At 39.0% G+C, this 16,483-nt stretch overlaps 1 protein-coding gene across 2 annotated transcripts in view; it reads right to left on the bottom strand.

Moving 5' to 3' along the window:
- Positions 1–11,648: 11,648 nt before the first annotated feature.
- KIFAP3 (kinesin associated protein 3) overlaps positions 11,649–16,483 on the bottom strand; it is a 150,837-nt gene continuing 146,002 nt past the window's right edge. For both annotated transcript variants that reach the window (XM_070497616.1, XM_014845164.3), the window contains one exon: positions 11,649–12,718. Coding sequence is in view for 1 of the 2 variants with exons in the window: in XM_014845164.3 (XP_014700650.1) it covers positions 12,610–12,718 (109 nt within the window). In the remaining variant the exon portion in view is untranslated. The remainder of the gene's footprint in view (positions 12,719–16,483) is intronic.

The following is a 16,483-nucleotide window of genomic DNA, read 5'->3' as shown; positions in this document are numbered from 1 at the left end:
CCAACGTCACAGTCATGCCGAGCGCAGGGCTGTTTACACAGGAGACTTGAAACGCTGGCAATTTGTAGGTAAGGAGGAAAAAGAGCTGGACTCGTGAGAGATATTTATTCTGCTTTCAAGTAGCAGTGACCAACCACCAGATTCCAGAATCACTTACCTCAGTTCCCGAAACTACCAAGCTGGCAAGATTAAGACTTGGAAGAGAAAAGGAGCAGAGGAGGGAAGGTCCCTGTGAACATTTCTCCCCACAAGTTAATTAACCACAGAGTTTCTGTACTGAGCTGTCATAAGGATCAAATAAAAGTGTTTTTTTACACTGCAAAGCCTCATATATTGGACCTCTGCTAATCAAAGTATTTCCAAATGGCCTTGAGAGATTACAATTTAACTGACAATTTCGCTGAGAAATGCATTTAAATTATACACACTACAGGGTGCCGGAGTGTTGTTCTCTGTTGCTCTTCATTTACGGGATAACTCAGGAACTCATGACCTTCATCTCTATAGAAAATGCTGTTGGTGGGCATAGATGTGCAGAGAACGTGAAGAGATTTAGGGAAGTCATAGTACTTGTGATCTGAAAATTTGTATGGGCCTGTGGACATATCCTTCTCTCATACAGCTTATATTAGTTATCAACTGCTGCATAACAAACCATCACACACTTAGTAGCTTCAAACAACATCATTTATTTTTCTCACAAATCTGCAGGAGTTTGGGTAGGGTTTGGCAGGGCAGTTCATCTTGGCTCATGTGGCATCAGCTGTGGTGGCTTGAGACCGGGGGCTGGAATCATCTGAAAGGTTATTCACCTCTAGCAGGTGATGCTGGTTGTCTGCTGGCCCATTTATTGCAACACCCATATGTGGCCTCCCCATGCGGCTTGGCTCTCACAGCATGGTAGCTGGTTCCAAGAATGAGCATTCCAAGAGAACAAGGTGGACCTGAAAGTACTTTTATGACTTAAGAAGTCATGTAGCATCATTTCTGCTTAAGTATATTGGTTGAGATAGTTAAGAAAGTCCACCCAGGTTCAAAGGGAAGAGACATTGACTCCACTAATAGATGGGAGGAGTGTCAACATCACTTTGTAAGATGAGCACGTGGGATGGAATATTTTGGGGTGGCCATCTTTTCAAAATATAATCTGTCACATCAGCCTCAAACCCAGAGGTGTAAAACAACACTTGACCATTTTTCACAGTTTTTCGGTTGAGTGGGTGGTCCTTCTTCTGGTCTTGCTGACTGCTTTTTGGTCACAAGTCCGCTGGGGTGGAGTCAACTCAGCTGAGACAGCTGGATGGCCGGGCTTCTCTCTCCAAGTGTTTTCACAGCATGTCAGTCTCAGAGAGCACCCCACAAGGGCAAGGCAGAAGCTGCAAGGCTTCTTGAGGTGTAGGCCCCAGAACTTACACATCATTTCTGCCACATTCTATCAGTTGAAGCAAACTACAAGATGATCCCAAATTTAAGAAGTGAGGAAACGGAGATCTCAGGATAGAGGAGCCTAAGAATACCATGGCCATCTTTTTCAATGAATAACATTACCTTACTGCCACAATTATTTACATTCTGTCCACATGTAAAATACGCTCGCCTCCCCTGCCGAAAGTCTCATACCATTACGGCATTAGACTCTGTCTCAAAGTGCAGGATCTCATCATCAAAATCACATTCAGGTGAGGAGGAGGCTCCTTGAGTATAGTTTTCAGGTTCTCCTCTAGTATAGTTTCCTCTTGATTCAGAGTTCTGTGAACTGAAAGAAGTTCTCTCCCATCTTACTCCCTGTCCCCACCCAACATACAATGGTGAGACAGGGACAGGACAACCACAAAGGACACTCCCATTCAAAAGGGGAAAAATGGGAGACATGCAGCAGTTACCGGTTCATAGCAAATCTGAAATCCTACCAGGCACACTGGCTGGTCCCCTTTACTCTGGGGTCAGGGAATGTATCTTAGTTGGGGCACAGTATTGCTCCCTGGGAATGCTTTCCTATTCCATTCCCAACTGTCAGCTCAGCTGACCTACAGCAACTTCAAGCCCCACACAAGACACAGAAGAAACAGCTTTTTGTAGACTTCTCCACTAGCTCCTACAATTGTATAAGATCTAATCTCTATAATAAATTCCATATGCTATCTCAGAGTTGATCTGTTTTTCTGATCACCTTCTGACTGATATAAGAGCAATTAAAAATAGCTGACTCCATCAGTCCCAGAATTTTTTTTAGTGGTATTACGCACTGTGGACGTAGGATTTTACATCTGTGGAAGATCCCTATAGGGTCAAGAAAGGAGCAGCAGCCACTGGTGTGATTTTTTTTTTAAAGATTGGCACCTGAGCTAACAACTGTTGCCAATCTTCTTCTTTTTTTTCTGCTTTATCTCCTCAAAGCGCCCCCGTACATAGTTGTATATCTTAGTTGCAGGTCCTTCTAGTTGTGGGATGTGGGACGCCGCTTCAACGTGGGCTGACGAGCGGTGCCATGTCCGCGCCCAGGATCCGAACCCTGGGCCACTGCAGCGGAGCGCGCGAACTTAACCACTCGGCAACGGAGCTGGCCACCAACGGTGTGATTTTGATCTAAGGAATTCCAGGGAACATAGACAAATTTATATCCTTAGAAGAACAACCATTTTCTATCTAGTTGGACCTGAGTTGAAAGGCCTCATGGGTCTGGTGCCTATAGCTATAGCAACAAAGCTTCTAATTATATTTGGATCAGATAAAACTCTGAACAGTCCAGAATGATGGCCTAGATCTCGACTGGATTAAAATAACAATGGTACTTTGAGGAAAGGGTCAAACTATAACACTCACAAGCAGGTGGCAAGGCAAACACTGGTCCTCCTCTCTTGTAAGAGATGGCTATGTTAATTGAGATCAGAGGGGAGCCTCTGCTAAAATGAAACATGCCTTGTAAGATTAACAGTGGAAACACAAGGGCTACTTGTGGGTCAAGGATAGCAATGCCACCATAACCTGGCATTAGGTTAAATGCTAGGCTTCCGCCTGATGATTCCCTTGTAGGACCAAGCTAATTGGCACAGTGTACTTAGCTCCAGGCAGTCTCGATGCAAACAGAACAGGAAACCGAGTGATTGGTGGGCTGTAGCTAATGGACTGGCCAAGTGGTCAAACAGATGAAAACAAAATGGCTACATAATTAATGAAAAAACAGTTTGGGCAAAGGAACCATCAGACTGGTGTTATATGTAGATACTCAGTTGTTAGAGAGAGGTTTCTAAATATAATAATGAAACAGATGCTCTAACCTGAACAATAAGCCTATAAAAAGAAACGTGGGGTAATATGGGTTCTTTCCATTACTGATTCTGTTCATGGAAGTGTCTGGAAGGTGGACTCAGACAACATCCTGATAGTTGGGCATCACACTAAAATGAACAAAAAATGGATCTAAATGAGTGAAAGCCAATCAAATATTCTCTAATTTAATGTCCTAACTTGTCAGACATTATAAATAGGTCCTGGGCTGTGTTCCTAGGAGAATACTTTCCGGGTAACATGGTAGATGGATTCTACGGAACCTCTCATGAAAGTCACAACAGACAGTACTGACTTACTGCCCTATGGTTGTATTCAGGGTTGTGGCTGCATTTGTTTCTGCCATAATGACATGCCAAAATGCAGCAAAAAGGTTGGAAGAATTGTGGGAAAGATATGCAACCCCTGAGACCATTGATCATGACCAGGAACCTCTTTTATACCACAAAATCTATTAAACAGTGAACAAGTAACATGGTAATTCAATGGAATTTTTAGTCCTACGGAATTTGTTCTCCTTAGATTTGATTGTAACTGGAATAATAGAATGACAGAAAGGCCTATTTAAAAAGACAGCTGAAGAAACACCTGGGACCAGAATTGATTTCAAATGAGCAAAAGAGTCAAGCCAATAGGTTAAGGAACAAATGATGAATAGAAAGAGGGAACTACAACTTCTGAGAGACAATGTGAGACATTCCACACTGCGTCAAGTAATGACACCCAACCAGGCACAGAAGAGAAACCTTAGCTTAATTTTCAGAAAGGCTTGCGAGGTCCCTAATTGCATTTAGTTGTCGTTCTTTTCTCCCTTGAGCTGCTGGGACTCAGTGGATACTTTCCTCAGCCAAAGATGAAGCATTGTTGGGAGTTGTCCTTCCAATGAGAAAAGTACCTTGCCCAACAGGGAGGATGGCTATTTAGGCTATTATAAATCCCTTCCATTTGCATCAAACACTTATTTTGCAAGACTAGAGACCTGCTTATTCAAAGAGAAAGGCTCACCTAAAAGAAAAGCAAGCAGTAGTGAAGGCAGAAGCAGAAAGAGGTAACTGAGGGCCTCAGTGACTCACCCGCGGTGAAGATGAACAAGCTAAGAAAAAGACACACTAAGATATAATGGAAAAAAGTTATATTTGCCCTTTTGTAACAATTTTGGCTACATTGTTATACTACACTATTAATCATGTTAAGGATGATGACAATATTTATGACCAGTTGTGCAACTCAGCCTTCATTTGTGATGACCATTGGGATGGTCGATTTTGTGTGCGCTGTATTGTGTGCTTGCAGGTATTCCAGCGGGCACATTCTGCTGTGGCTACTTTTAAGTCACCTAATAAATTTTATGTGGAAGCAGAACCCCTATGTCCTGGTGCCTGAACTAGATACAATAATTGTAGGAATATCACACCACCAGCATCTGCCACATGTGCTGCAGTAATACAGAGATAGTATCTACTAGCACAGGAATTTCACGCTCACAACATCCCTACTCTGCATATAATTTGGACAGTAACCTATAAGTTAGGTGAATGGACAAGTACACTGGCATTTAAAAAATGCTGCGTGTGGGAGTCTATTTACTGGTTTCAGTCAGCAAGGATATGCCTGTCGGTTAGTTTCCTATAAACTAGAGATTCTCAATGCTAGTTGCACATTAAAATCACCTGGGAGAATTTTTAAACCATAACGGTGCTTGGGCTCCAGTCCCAGAGATTATGATTTAATTGTTTGAGTTGGAGTTTGGGAAGCAGCATTTTTCAAAATGCTCCTCAGATGATTTATTGAATGCATACTAGTGTAAAAAACAGGACCCACAGGATGAACTAACGCAATGGTTCTCAAAGTGTGGTCCTTGGATCAGAAGCAGGAGCACCACCTGGGTACTTGTTACAAACGCAGATTTGGGGGCCCCATCCCAGACCTGAACTGGAAGCACCTGGATGTCGCCCAGCGGGCCCTGCAGATGATTCTCATGGACGCCGGTGTTTGAGAGCCACTGAGCAAGGGAAATGATTCGGTGGAGTCTGAGCAAGCATCATTTTATTTCGACAGATGGGTGAGAAAGAGAATTGTCTCAAACTTCAGCTGGGGCAGAATGCTGTGGTCTGATGTGATTATTTGCTCTTTTTGAGAAGAAATTAGTTTTCCTGAAAAAAACTGATAAACTTCTATGAGAATTAGACTTCTGGAGGGCCAAAGTTAGCTACACAGCTGTTCAACTGGTGTAATAATGCTAAAGCAGAAATTCTTCTCTTTCACCTCCTCCTCTTTTTCCGCCCTCTTTCCCGTTCTTCTACCCCTCTCCTCCCCCCCGCCCCCCCTCCGCCGGCTGTAAGTGATTCCTGGTAGGTGCTTCTAGACCTGAAACCAGGAAGATCGGGAATATTTGCCTATGTAGATACACTTTCTTTGTGTAGATCCATATTTCCTCTGGTGTCATTTTTATTCTGCCTGAAAGACTTCCCTTAACATTTTTGTAGTGTCAGTCTGCTGGTGATAACTTCTTTCATCTTTTGTATGTCTGAAAATGCCTTTTTACCTTAATTTTTGAAAGATATTTTCACTGTGTATATAATTCTAGGTTGACAACTCTTTCAGTACTTGAAAGATATTACTCCACTGGCTTCCTGTTTACATTGTTTCTAATGAGAAATTTGCTATCATCCTTATCTTTGTTCCTCCTTATACATGACATTTTTTTTCCTTACCTTTAGTTTCTTTTAAAATTTACTCTTTATCACCGGTTTTGAGCTATTTGGGCAGTAGAGATTGTAAAACACCAGTAGAACACAGCGTGAATATGTATGGACGGACAAGTAAACTTATTTCTATAGCTTTGGCATATGTGTATTATTATGGATTGAATTGAGTTCCCTCCAAAATATATGTTGAAGTCCTAACCCCTAATACCTCAGAATGTGACCTAAACTTGGAAATAGGGTCTTTACAGAGGTAATCAAGTTAAAACACAGTCATGTGCTGCATAATGATGTTTTGGTCAAAGACAGACTGCATATATGATGGTGCTCCCATAAGATTAGTACCATATAGCTTAGGTGTGTAGTAGGCTATACCATCTATGTTTGTGTAAGTACACTCTATGGTGTTTTCACAATGATGAAATCACCTAGTGACACATTTCTTAGAATATGTCTCCATTGTTAAGTGATGCATGAACGTAAGGTCTTTGGGTGGACCTTAATACAATATGACTGGTGTCCTAATAAGAAGAGGAAATTTGGATACAAAGACAGACATGCAGACATGCATAGGGAAGATGATATGAAGACACAGGGAGAAGACAGCCATGATACTGAGTGCTGCATCTACAAGCCAAGGAATGCCCAGGATTGCTGGCAAACACCAGAAACTAGGAAGAGGCAAGGAAGGGTTATTTCCTATAGATTTCAGAGGAAGCATGGTCCTGCCGACACCTCGATGTCAAAGTTCTAGTCTCCAGAACTGTGAGGCCATACATTTCTGTTGTTTTATACCACCCAGCTTGTGGTACTTAGTTACAGTAGCCCTAGGAAACATAAGTTTCATATATGTGGTTGATTTGGAGCATTGCACAGGTCCCACCCACTCAACCTCCCTCTGCACAAACAACTTATAGGATTCCATCAGGACCAGCCGTCCACGCCAGGGGTACAGCATTCCAGGTCTGAAGTCCAGTTAGTCCTGCATTATCCCACTTCATAGGAAGCCCTGCTGCTTGAGCTAATTTCAAGGCTTGCTAGACCAGCCATTGGAATATGGTGGCTACTGCCTCAGAGTGAGTTTTTAGTACAAAGAGACTAGTCCCTGAAACCAAGGAACCACCAAATTGAGCCTAGGCCAAATTGCCAACCCTCCCAATTATGAGCTAAATAAATGGTTGTGGTGTAAGCCACTATGTTGGAATGGTTTATTAAGTAGCAAAAGCTGACAGACCCTTCTAATAATGCCTTTGCCTTAAAGTTTACTTTTTCCTTATATTAGTATATTTACTCAATCTCTTGTACTTGAATGAGTTTAACTGAATATACAGTTGTAGGTCAGCAGTTATTTTCTATCAGCTCACTGAAGATATTTGTCTACTGGCTATCTTCTTGCATAGCTGTTGAGATCTGTTGTCAGCCCAATTATAGTATCTTTGTAAATATTCTTTCTTTCTGGCTCTTCCTCTTTTTCTCTGATATACTGCAGTTTCATATTGGTGCATCCAAGGATCTATATGTGTGTGTGTGTGTGTTTCCTGTCTTGGGATTTGGTGTTCTTCATTGCTATGGTCTGAATGTTGGTGTCCCCACAAAATTCATATGTTGAGACCTAACCCTCAAGGTGATGGTATTAAGAAGTGGGGCCTTTGGGAAATGCTTAGGTCATAAGGGGAGAGCCCTCATGAATGGGATTAGTGCCCTTATAAAAGAGGCTGCAGAGAGATCCCATGCCCACTTCCACCATGTGAAGACACAGTGAGAAGGTACCATCTATGAAACAGGAAGTTGGGCCCTTTCCAGCCACCACAGCAAATCTGTCAGCACCATGATCTTGGACTTCCTAGTCTCCAGGACTGTGAAAAATAACTGTTAGCTGTTTATAAGCCATGCAGTCTGTGGTATCCTGTTTTAGCTGTCTGAATTGACTAAGACACTCATTTTGAAGATTATCTTTCAATTTGGAAAATTATCTCTTCAAGTACTGCCTCATCCCATTATTCTCTTCTAGAAGTTTCTATTCTATATGTCATGTCCCTTAAAACCTTATATTCCTCTTTATCTTTCTGTGATGCATTCTGGCTAATTTTTAAAAAATCTAGCTTTATGTCCTCTTGAACTACATCTAATTTGTATAACTCAGAGATTGAAATTTAAATATTAATGTATTTCATTTCTAGAATTTTTAGTTTTCCATGTGTCTTATCTTTCCCATTTGTCTTTTATTTCTTTTTTTTTTATTTTTTCCTTTTTCTCCCCAAAGCCCCCCGGTACATAGTTGTGTATTCTTCGTTGTGGGTTCCTCTAGTTGTGGCATGTGGGACGCTGCCTCAGCGTGGTCTGACGAGCAGTGCCATGTCCGCGCCCAGGATTCGAACCGACGAAACACTGGGCCGCCTGCAGCGGAGCGCGTGAACTTAACCACTCGGCCACGGGGCCAGCCCCTTGTCTTTTATTTCTTGCTCATGTTTTTAATGCCCTCTTTATTTCTTAAATATTTTAAACACCTTTAAAAATATTCTCTATATGAAAATTCCAATATCTGATGGGAGAAGGGTGCTTCATTTTCTGTTTATTTCTGCTCTCTCCCATTGTGGCTTTTGTCCTCATTGTTTTGTAATTTTCCCCTGTGAGCTCATGTTCAGTTGATCTTAATCTGTGAGAATCCCGTAAACCTGGGTGAAGGGACATTCCTCTGGAGAAGATCTGTGTCTGTTTCTGCCAGGTGCTCCAGAGTTTCCAATAGTATACAGATGGTGTAAATTTGACTTCAGGGGAGACTTCTCCCTCCTCACCTAAAGCCTAGGCTGCATGGGTCATTTTTTTCCTAGGAGGTTTTTCTCACTTAAGAATATTCATCTCCTTCACAAAGCAAAAACAAAATACTAAAAAAAATAAAGACAATTGATTACGTGTAGTATTTTTGAGTTCCAAATCTATCACTCACCAAAAACAACTCTATGGGTCAGACTCCACTGTCTTCTGCCACTTAGTGTCAAATGTCTGAGGGCAGGCTGTTTCTTTGAAGGTATTTTGTCTTTCTTTTCAGGATTCTTATGAAAATTTAAATTTATTTTTCTCAAGAACTTTTCCAGAATATGTCAAGATAGATGTTAGTATCCATTTTTAAAAATGGCTCACATATTGTAAGGACATAATCCTCAGGAATGTTTTCCTCCTATATCTTTGACTGTTGTTCCTGTATATCTTTTTACTTTTTTTTTTTTTTTGAGGAAGATTAGCCCTGAGCTAACTACTGCCAATCCTCCGTTTTTTGCTGAGGAAGACTGGCCCTGAGCTAACATCCATGCCCTTCTTCCTCTACTTTATATGTGGGACGCCTGCCACAGCATGGCTCTTGCCAAGCAGTGCCACGTCTGCATCTGGGATCCAAATCGGTGAACCCTGGGCTGCTGAGAATTGGAACGTGTGAACTTAACCGCTGCGCCTCCAGGCCAGCCCCTGTATATCTTTTTAAAATGACTCTTTTATTGGAAAATTGACTAGCCAAATGTTGGTGCTCAAATTTTTATCTTCTATAATATTTTCTTATTGACTATTTAATCTATATTCTTTTCCTTTGCCTTCTGAGAGCTTCTCAATTTTTTCTTCCAAATCACTGATTTTTTTTCAGTATTATTAATTCTATTCTTTAATGCCTCTCTACTTCAGGCAAGAGTTTATCCTAAGTAGTAGGAAGGTTCTGCTGTACTCCACAGGGAACATACATTGAAGCCTAATACATTATCGCTTCAATTTAGTAGACTTTCAGGTACCTGGCTAGAATGTACATATGGGGTTTTAGACATCTGAGGAGACACCAGGATTTTCTAAATTCCCATTAAAGTAGCAAAAGGACACGAAAGAACACAACTCATCTCACTGAAAACCTCAATATAGCCTCAATAATAGAATTTGAGAATCCTGCCAATAACCAGGACAACTGGCTGGATTTTGGAAAAAACCCTCCAGGCACTATTTGGGAAAAATTAGGGAGATCATTTTATATTTCTGTCTTATTCTCTGTTTCATCACTTAACATACACAGAGTCTATAAAATCCTGAAGACCAGGCAGCAAGTAAAAATTAATCTTGTAACAAGAAAGAAGGCCTCTGAAAGTAGGCCTTCAATTAGGTTGAAGAAAAACCATTCACTTTTCTGTGGGACCTTCTGAGAATTTGGCTTAGTCCTAAAGATTCTTGGCGTATTCCTAGCAGCAGGAAGGAGCCCTGCCAAGGGAGAGCCGTGTGACTGTTGGCTCCAATGAGAGCTACAACTAGTAACAGTAGCAAGTTCTTTCGTGTGATGTGCCTCGTCTATCACTTCTGAAGTCTCTATAAAGTTATGATGAAACGTACAGCTTCAGTTCTGTTGTCTGTGCAGAACTAAGCAATAGGTGTGTCACACATATGGAAGGGGAAAGGAAGGTACAGAGCAGCGTTCTCTTCCCCACTTCCTGCGTGGAAGCAGTGGTAGCTCTCCCATGTCGAGGGCAGCTGTGATCTCATGAAGACGAAGCAGTGTGGGGACAAGAGGAGGAAACAGAACATGAGAAACCCACTCCTGGCCCAGTGTGAGAAAGCACCTTAGGGAACTCTCAGAAAGAGCAAAGAACTCTTGAGAAGACAGAATTTCCAGCTATAAACCATGGCTTGAAACCGTGACAATTTAGTTATCAAAGTAAATGTGACTTTAATTTGTAGTCAAAATCCGGTGAGGCCAGGATATTTGGCTTATATATAAACAGTATTTCTAAAAGTTCCCAAGGCCAAAGCCTTTTGTTCTCTAAATATAGAAGAATTTTAGATATTCTTCCTTGGTCCTTTAGTAAAACTTTCCTTTATAAATAATGCAAAGGTAAATCCGTCCATGCCTGAGTGAAAAGATAACAATTTCTAAATTTGTGAAGCCCTAAAATAATGACAAAAAATATGCAGGGGAGTAAGCATGTGAGCACAGCCCTGGGGATGTTATGACTTGTGGGAGACGTTCCTCCGAAATCAGTCTGGAACAGCATAAGGGAAGTTAAGTGCAGAATGTTTGCTTTATCTTTCCATTAATGTCACTCATTATGTCTATTTACACTTTGTATAGGTGACAAAAAGGCAAGCGTTGAGGTTACTGGATTGGAAGCATGGAGACAGGTTAGTCACCAGCTAGAAAGATAGCTCGGGCAAGTCATTTAATCTCTGCTGGCCACAGTGTTTTCAATGAGAGAGTTTGACACGATTCCTTCTAAAGACTTTTCCAGCTTTAACATTCTACCGTTAAAACAGAAACTCAGACAAATAAATGCATATTTTCAGAAAGATCAATCAGATTGTGAGTTCAAAGATACAAATCCTATCGTGTATTCACATATTCCCTAAGGAGCATGATACACTTCCTCATATATAACAGGTAGTTAAGAAAGTATCTGTTGCTTATATTTAAAATTTTTACGTGACCAATTTCTCAAATAAGTAGATGGACTGAGTTATTTCAAAGGCCCTTCCCAGCTCTACTATTCTCTGCTTAAAATATAAATCAAGTCAAATAGTGTACTAGATCCATAAGATTTTAAATTCAAGGACAGAAGTCTTGTCTTTGGTCTGTGTAGTCCCTTCAAAGCCTCATCTAATTCCTTCCATAGCAGGTGCTCAAAGAAATATCTCTATAGTTATTTATTTATTACTTTGTTTTTCAAGTAAATTTTCAACATTATAACATTAATAAGATATTTTCAAAACTCATTATTAATTATAATGTCTTTCCATTTCTTACTATCCAAATAGATCTTACAAAAACAAGTGAACAAATGGGAAATGGTGTCTAAGAGAGCAAAATATTCTGTTCCTTAGTTTTCCTCAATCAGACTTACAGTTAGCTTTGCCATACTTTAGATTTCATGAACAATAAAATTTAAAAGCCAAATACTAATCTAGTTTCATGTATACCAATAAATGTTCCAGGTTTTCTCTATTAGAATCAGAAAAACATGAATTCAAATTGCTGACTCTGCTCATATATAACATCCCATAAGGCATATATTCCACTGTTAACTAAAACTCAGAGTTCAGAACTTTCGGAAGTAAGCTCTCAGGCATATGGCATGGAAGAAAAAGGTGACGTTCTTTTTACAAATTTTAAAGGTAGCACATATCACAGGAAATACTCAAGAGTTCACAAGGAGAAAAGAGGGCAGGGAAAAATAAAATTCATACGCACCCTATATAAGCATGTAACTCCTAATGAAACACATTAAATAGGAACACGACTTTTGCTAATTCATTTGTACTTCATGCTTCTTTTTAATAGAAATTAAATTAGTCACTTAATGTACATAATGTAGTGTTTGTTTTCCAGTCTAGTTGCTTTTCAGCATTTACTTTTCAGTCTCGTGGGAAATGTTATTCAGCATCAAGATGTGGCTTGATGACTGAACAGTGTCAAGCATCAATTGTACTTAATACAGGACCAAAGCAGTGGAGTTAATCTGCAGCTAACAACATGGAAAAATAAAAAGAAACACATATCCACAATAGTATCAACATGCATTATTAGGCCAAAATTCAAAGTTAACCCGACCCGCACAGATTTCTTCTAAGCTGAGAGAACAAACGGAAAGGGATGACTTTATCGAGCTCCATAGCCATAGTAGTAAGGTTCATCAGGGCGGAATCCATACGCTGTGGCAGGGCGTCCAAGAATGCCAACTGACTGGCCAAAGCCATCCATTCCAAGGCTAAAGAGAGAAAAAGAAATGATGTTATATTTTTCATCACTCATCTACAATACAGGTCAAGTAAAAGGCCTGGAATTTTACACCTCCAAGATTCTCTTCCTAGCAGCAAAAGTAATTTATGTGGCTATCATTAACCATCTTTCTTCTTCAACTTAATATAGCCAAAAAATGTGTATAATAAATATTTACTTCTAATGATGTGTGTTAAAAACGTTGGAAACCTCTGTCATCAGATACCATTCAAGACGAAGAGGAGGACAGATCATAAAAGCTTTAATAAATTACATTCATATATGGCTTCCATGCCAGATTATGAAAAGATTTTACATGCGAGCAATTATTAGTAATACACTGTTAGGGAATGATAAAATTAAAACTCTAGTAAACTGAGTTTTCTATTTATAATAAGATCTCTTTTTCATATGAAGATATAGGATTAATCCACTATTAGTTAGGACATGCAATTTGAGTTTTAGCAGTAAACTCTCACTCAGGGCCAAATCACACTATATATAAGCATATGACTAAAAGAACAAGACAAGGAATTTTACGAAATTTGCAAGTTAGCCAGATTTGATCTGCAAATCCTTCTTCTGACTCCTCCATGCAAAAATTACTAAATAGCACCTGTTTCTTTTGAGTGTCAGCAAGGTAATTATAAATTTTGGTTCAATTTATTCTATGGAAATAATAGAAGCCCAAAGACAACCTTCACAGTTACAAAGATAGCTTGAAGCATAAACTTTGATTATCATTTTAAAAAAATTATTCTTTTGTCTATTAATAAATTTATTAAAAAATCTGTTCTCCAAAGCACTTTTTAAGAATCAGAGAATTATCCAACACTTAGCAAAATGACAAGGTATTTATTTTGCCAGGCAAATATGGCAGCTGTAACATGCTCATGCATAGCTCATGCAGTGAATGCTAGTGAGCTTATTTCTAGTCAAAGGAAACGGTTTATAATGCATAAATGTAAGCTTTGAAAAAAAACTTAAATAATTTAAGATTATACTAGATGAAAAGATACTTTTCTCTTTACCAGCAAAATCTTAATATGATTAAAAAATATATTCATATAGCCACCAACTTCCTCTCGCAACTCAAAATGAGATTAAAACACTTTAAAAGTAACTATTAAAATGTTAAGGTTTTAAATAATTTGTGTACATGTGTACAGGGACAGACTAAATACTAAATGTAAAGAACCGGAATGCATATGGGGCATATTATTATGTGAATCTGCCTCTCAGGGGAATGGAATTTCTGAAATATAAGTTTCAGGTTGGCATTTGTAGTGAGTGATACTGGACAAATCAAACTTTTTGGGCTCCTTCTACATAAAACACTCTATAATTTCTGAAAGTTGTTTGAAATTTTTAAGTTTGAATTTTATTTTGAAATGGCAAAATATAAGCATGCCCCTCCTACCTCGGTCCTATGGGAAGAAAGATGAAATTTTATGATGAAGAGAAATATTACTCTAGAGATAGCTTCAAAGATGTTTCAGAAATTAATGTAGTCCCTGAACTAAGATATACCCGTATCATTTTAAAATTAGAAGAAAAGCTGACAGTTGAATTTTTTTCTCCTGAAGCACTAAGGCTAACAAATATTCATGTATCTAAACAACTCTCAATTACATAAAGGTTGACGTATAGCTTGCGGATTTCAGCTCCTTCCCTTTTTATCTTTTTACTCATTAGCTGCCTTCAGCCACTCCTCATATGCTTTATCACCTCTTCTGAGGCTCAATAGAAGCAGACTTAGGCTAAACTTTGTTTCTCAACCTAGAGGCTGTGCTGAGATCTCTTTCAAAAACTTGGAAACAAGAGGCACACAGTAGTTCAGTGAAGAAATACGCAAAGGCACCTTCAAAACAGAACATCTTACAGAAGAACTTACAGCAATATGACTGTAATCCCATCTAAATGAAGAAGATGAACTTCAGCAGGGTGTCTGTTCGCACAGAACAAGGAGCTGTTGTTCAGCAGAACAGAGGCAATGTCGGTAGAACGAACCTAAGCAATTCCTTGAGGTGACCTATAACACCGTCAGGAGCACCTGACCTTTCTGGCAGTCTTGTCCTCATTGAGGAAGGGGCCTTACAAAGGTTCTCAGAGTCTGTGGTCATTTTACATTCAAACTGCAAAATTCTCCATTTTTTATTTCTATGACCAATAGGCAAACTTCTGATTACTGTTTCCCCATGTGGCTTGCCAACAGGGTAAAGAATAAACTTAGACATTATCTGATCTGCCTGATGGTTATACATTTCACTGCAAATTGACAAATGGATATTCTGTTTTTTTTTTTTTTTTAACATGTCAGTCACACTGTTGGTAAGAATTTGCATCCTCAAGTTAGTGAAAGTAAGACCGAACCTTGAACACTGATAAGTTTGAGTTGCTGAGCCTGCAAGTTTACTGTGATAAAGTTCTATTTTTGCAGTCAACAGTTCACCCAGGGACATATTACAATGTACAATAAACAACTTTTTAAACTTCCACAGATATCGAGAAAAATTTTCAAGGAGAAAAATTTGAAACCAACTCCTGAAATGAGTTGTTCTGGCATTATCCATCACGTATCACAGATAAACTTGCTGTTTAAAGAAAAGAATATTTAAAACATTATGACCAATTTAGATGGTACTTTGACATAAGTCCTAAGTCTTTTTGCATTAAAAAAAGATCAGCTATATGCATACAATTAATATCTTCTAAATAAAATTCACTCTGAAATAGAACAGTTTGATTCTTTAATCTCTCATTTGATTCTAATACAGTGGGGAAACTGGACCTTTCAGGATGCTAAAACTTGGAGATAGATATTCTTTTAGGACACGTGGACACTTAGCCTACTTTCTCCCTTGGGATAAGGATGTAGCCTTGTTAATGCGAAATCTGGTTCAAAACCAGAAGAACCTGATAATCATTTTTCCTTTAAACAGAAGTGGATAGATTCTTTATGTAAATTCTTCTGGAAGGGGATAGAAACCATGAATATAAAAGGGAAGAGTCACAGCAAAAATTGTGCTTTCCTGATCCACTAAGACTTGACTTGAGTCAACAGTATCAAAGGTACTTGCAGGCCTCACTAGGTCCTCTGAGAATCAAGGGAAACTCAGCTGTGATACGCTGCACCTGCTCTTGCCCAGTGTGATTATTCTGCTTCAGGTAAGAGGCAATGTTACCTCAATAAAAAAAAGTTTGTATATTTTGCTATTTATATTGGAATTTAATCCAACACTGCATGTGTGTCTCTGTATGTACAGATTCTCTTTCTGCTAACCTATATAAAAAGGCTCTGTGTCCCTCGAGATTATAATATGCCACTACTGGACCATCTTTTCTTTACAGGACTAGTTATGTAGAGTCATTTAAACTTTATCCTCAATGTCTAGATAGCATATTTTGGAACTTTAAATTAGAAAAAATAATGAAAATGCAATATCTCTTCTTGAAAATATATGATTCTAGTCCAAAGAAAATGGTTACCATTTGTTGTGAAAAGACAACTAGGAAAGGTAAGGCCCCAAAAATCCACCTGCTATTAACTTTTACACCCCAAGAACAATGATTCTTGGGTACATGGTAAGGCAAATGACAAATTCTTCATAAGTAAAAAATTATATTTAAAATTCAACAACAAATCTAAAACCATATCTAGATTTTATTTTTAAACAAACATTTAGAAATCTAATTAGCATTCAGCAAGCAGAAGACTGCATTTTTTGTAATATTTACAAGACTTCAAATTTTT

The sequence above is a fragment of the Equus asinus genome, chromosome 25, assembly GCF_041296235.1.
Source record: "Equus asinus isolate D_3611 breed Donkey chromosome 25, EquAss-T2T_v2, whole genome shotgun sequence".
NCBI lineage: Eukaryota > Metazoa > Chordata > Mammalia > Perissodactyla > Equidae > Equus > Equus asinus.
This window is presented reverse-complemented; position numbering and strand designations above follow the sequence as displayed.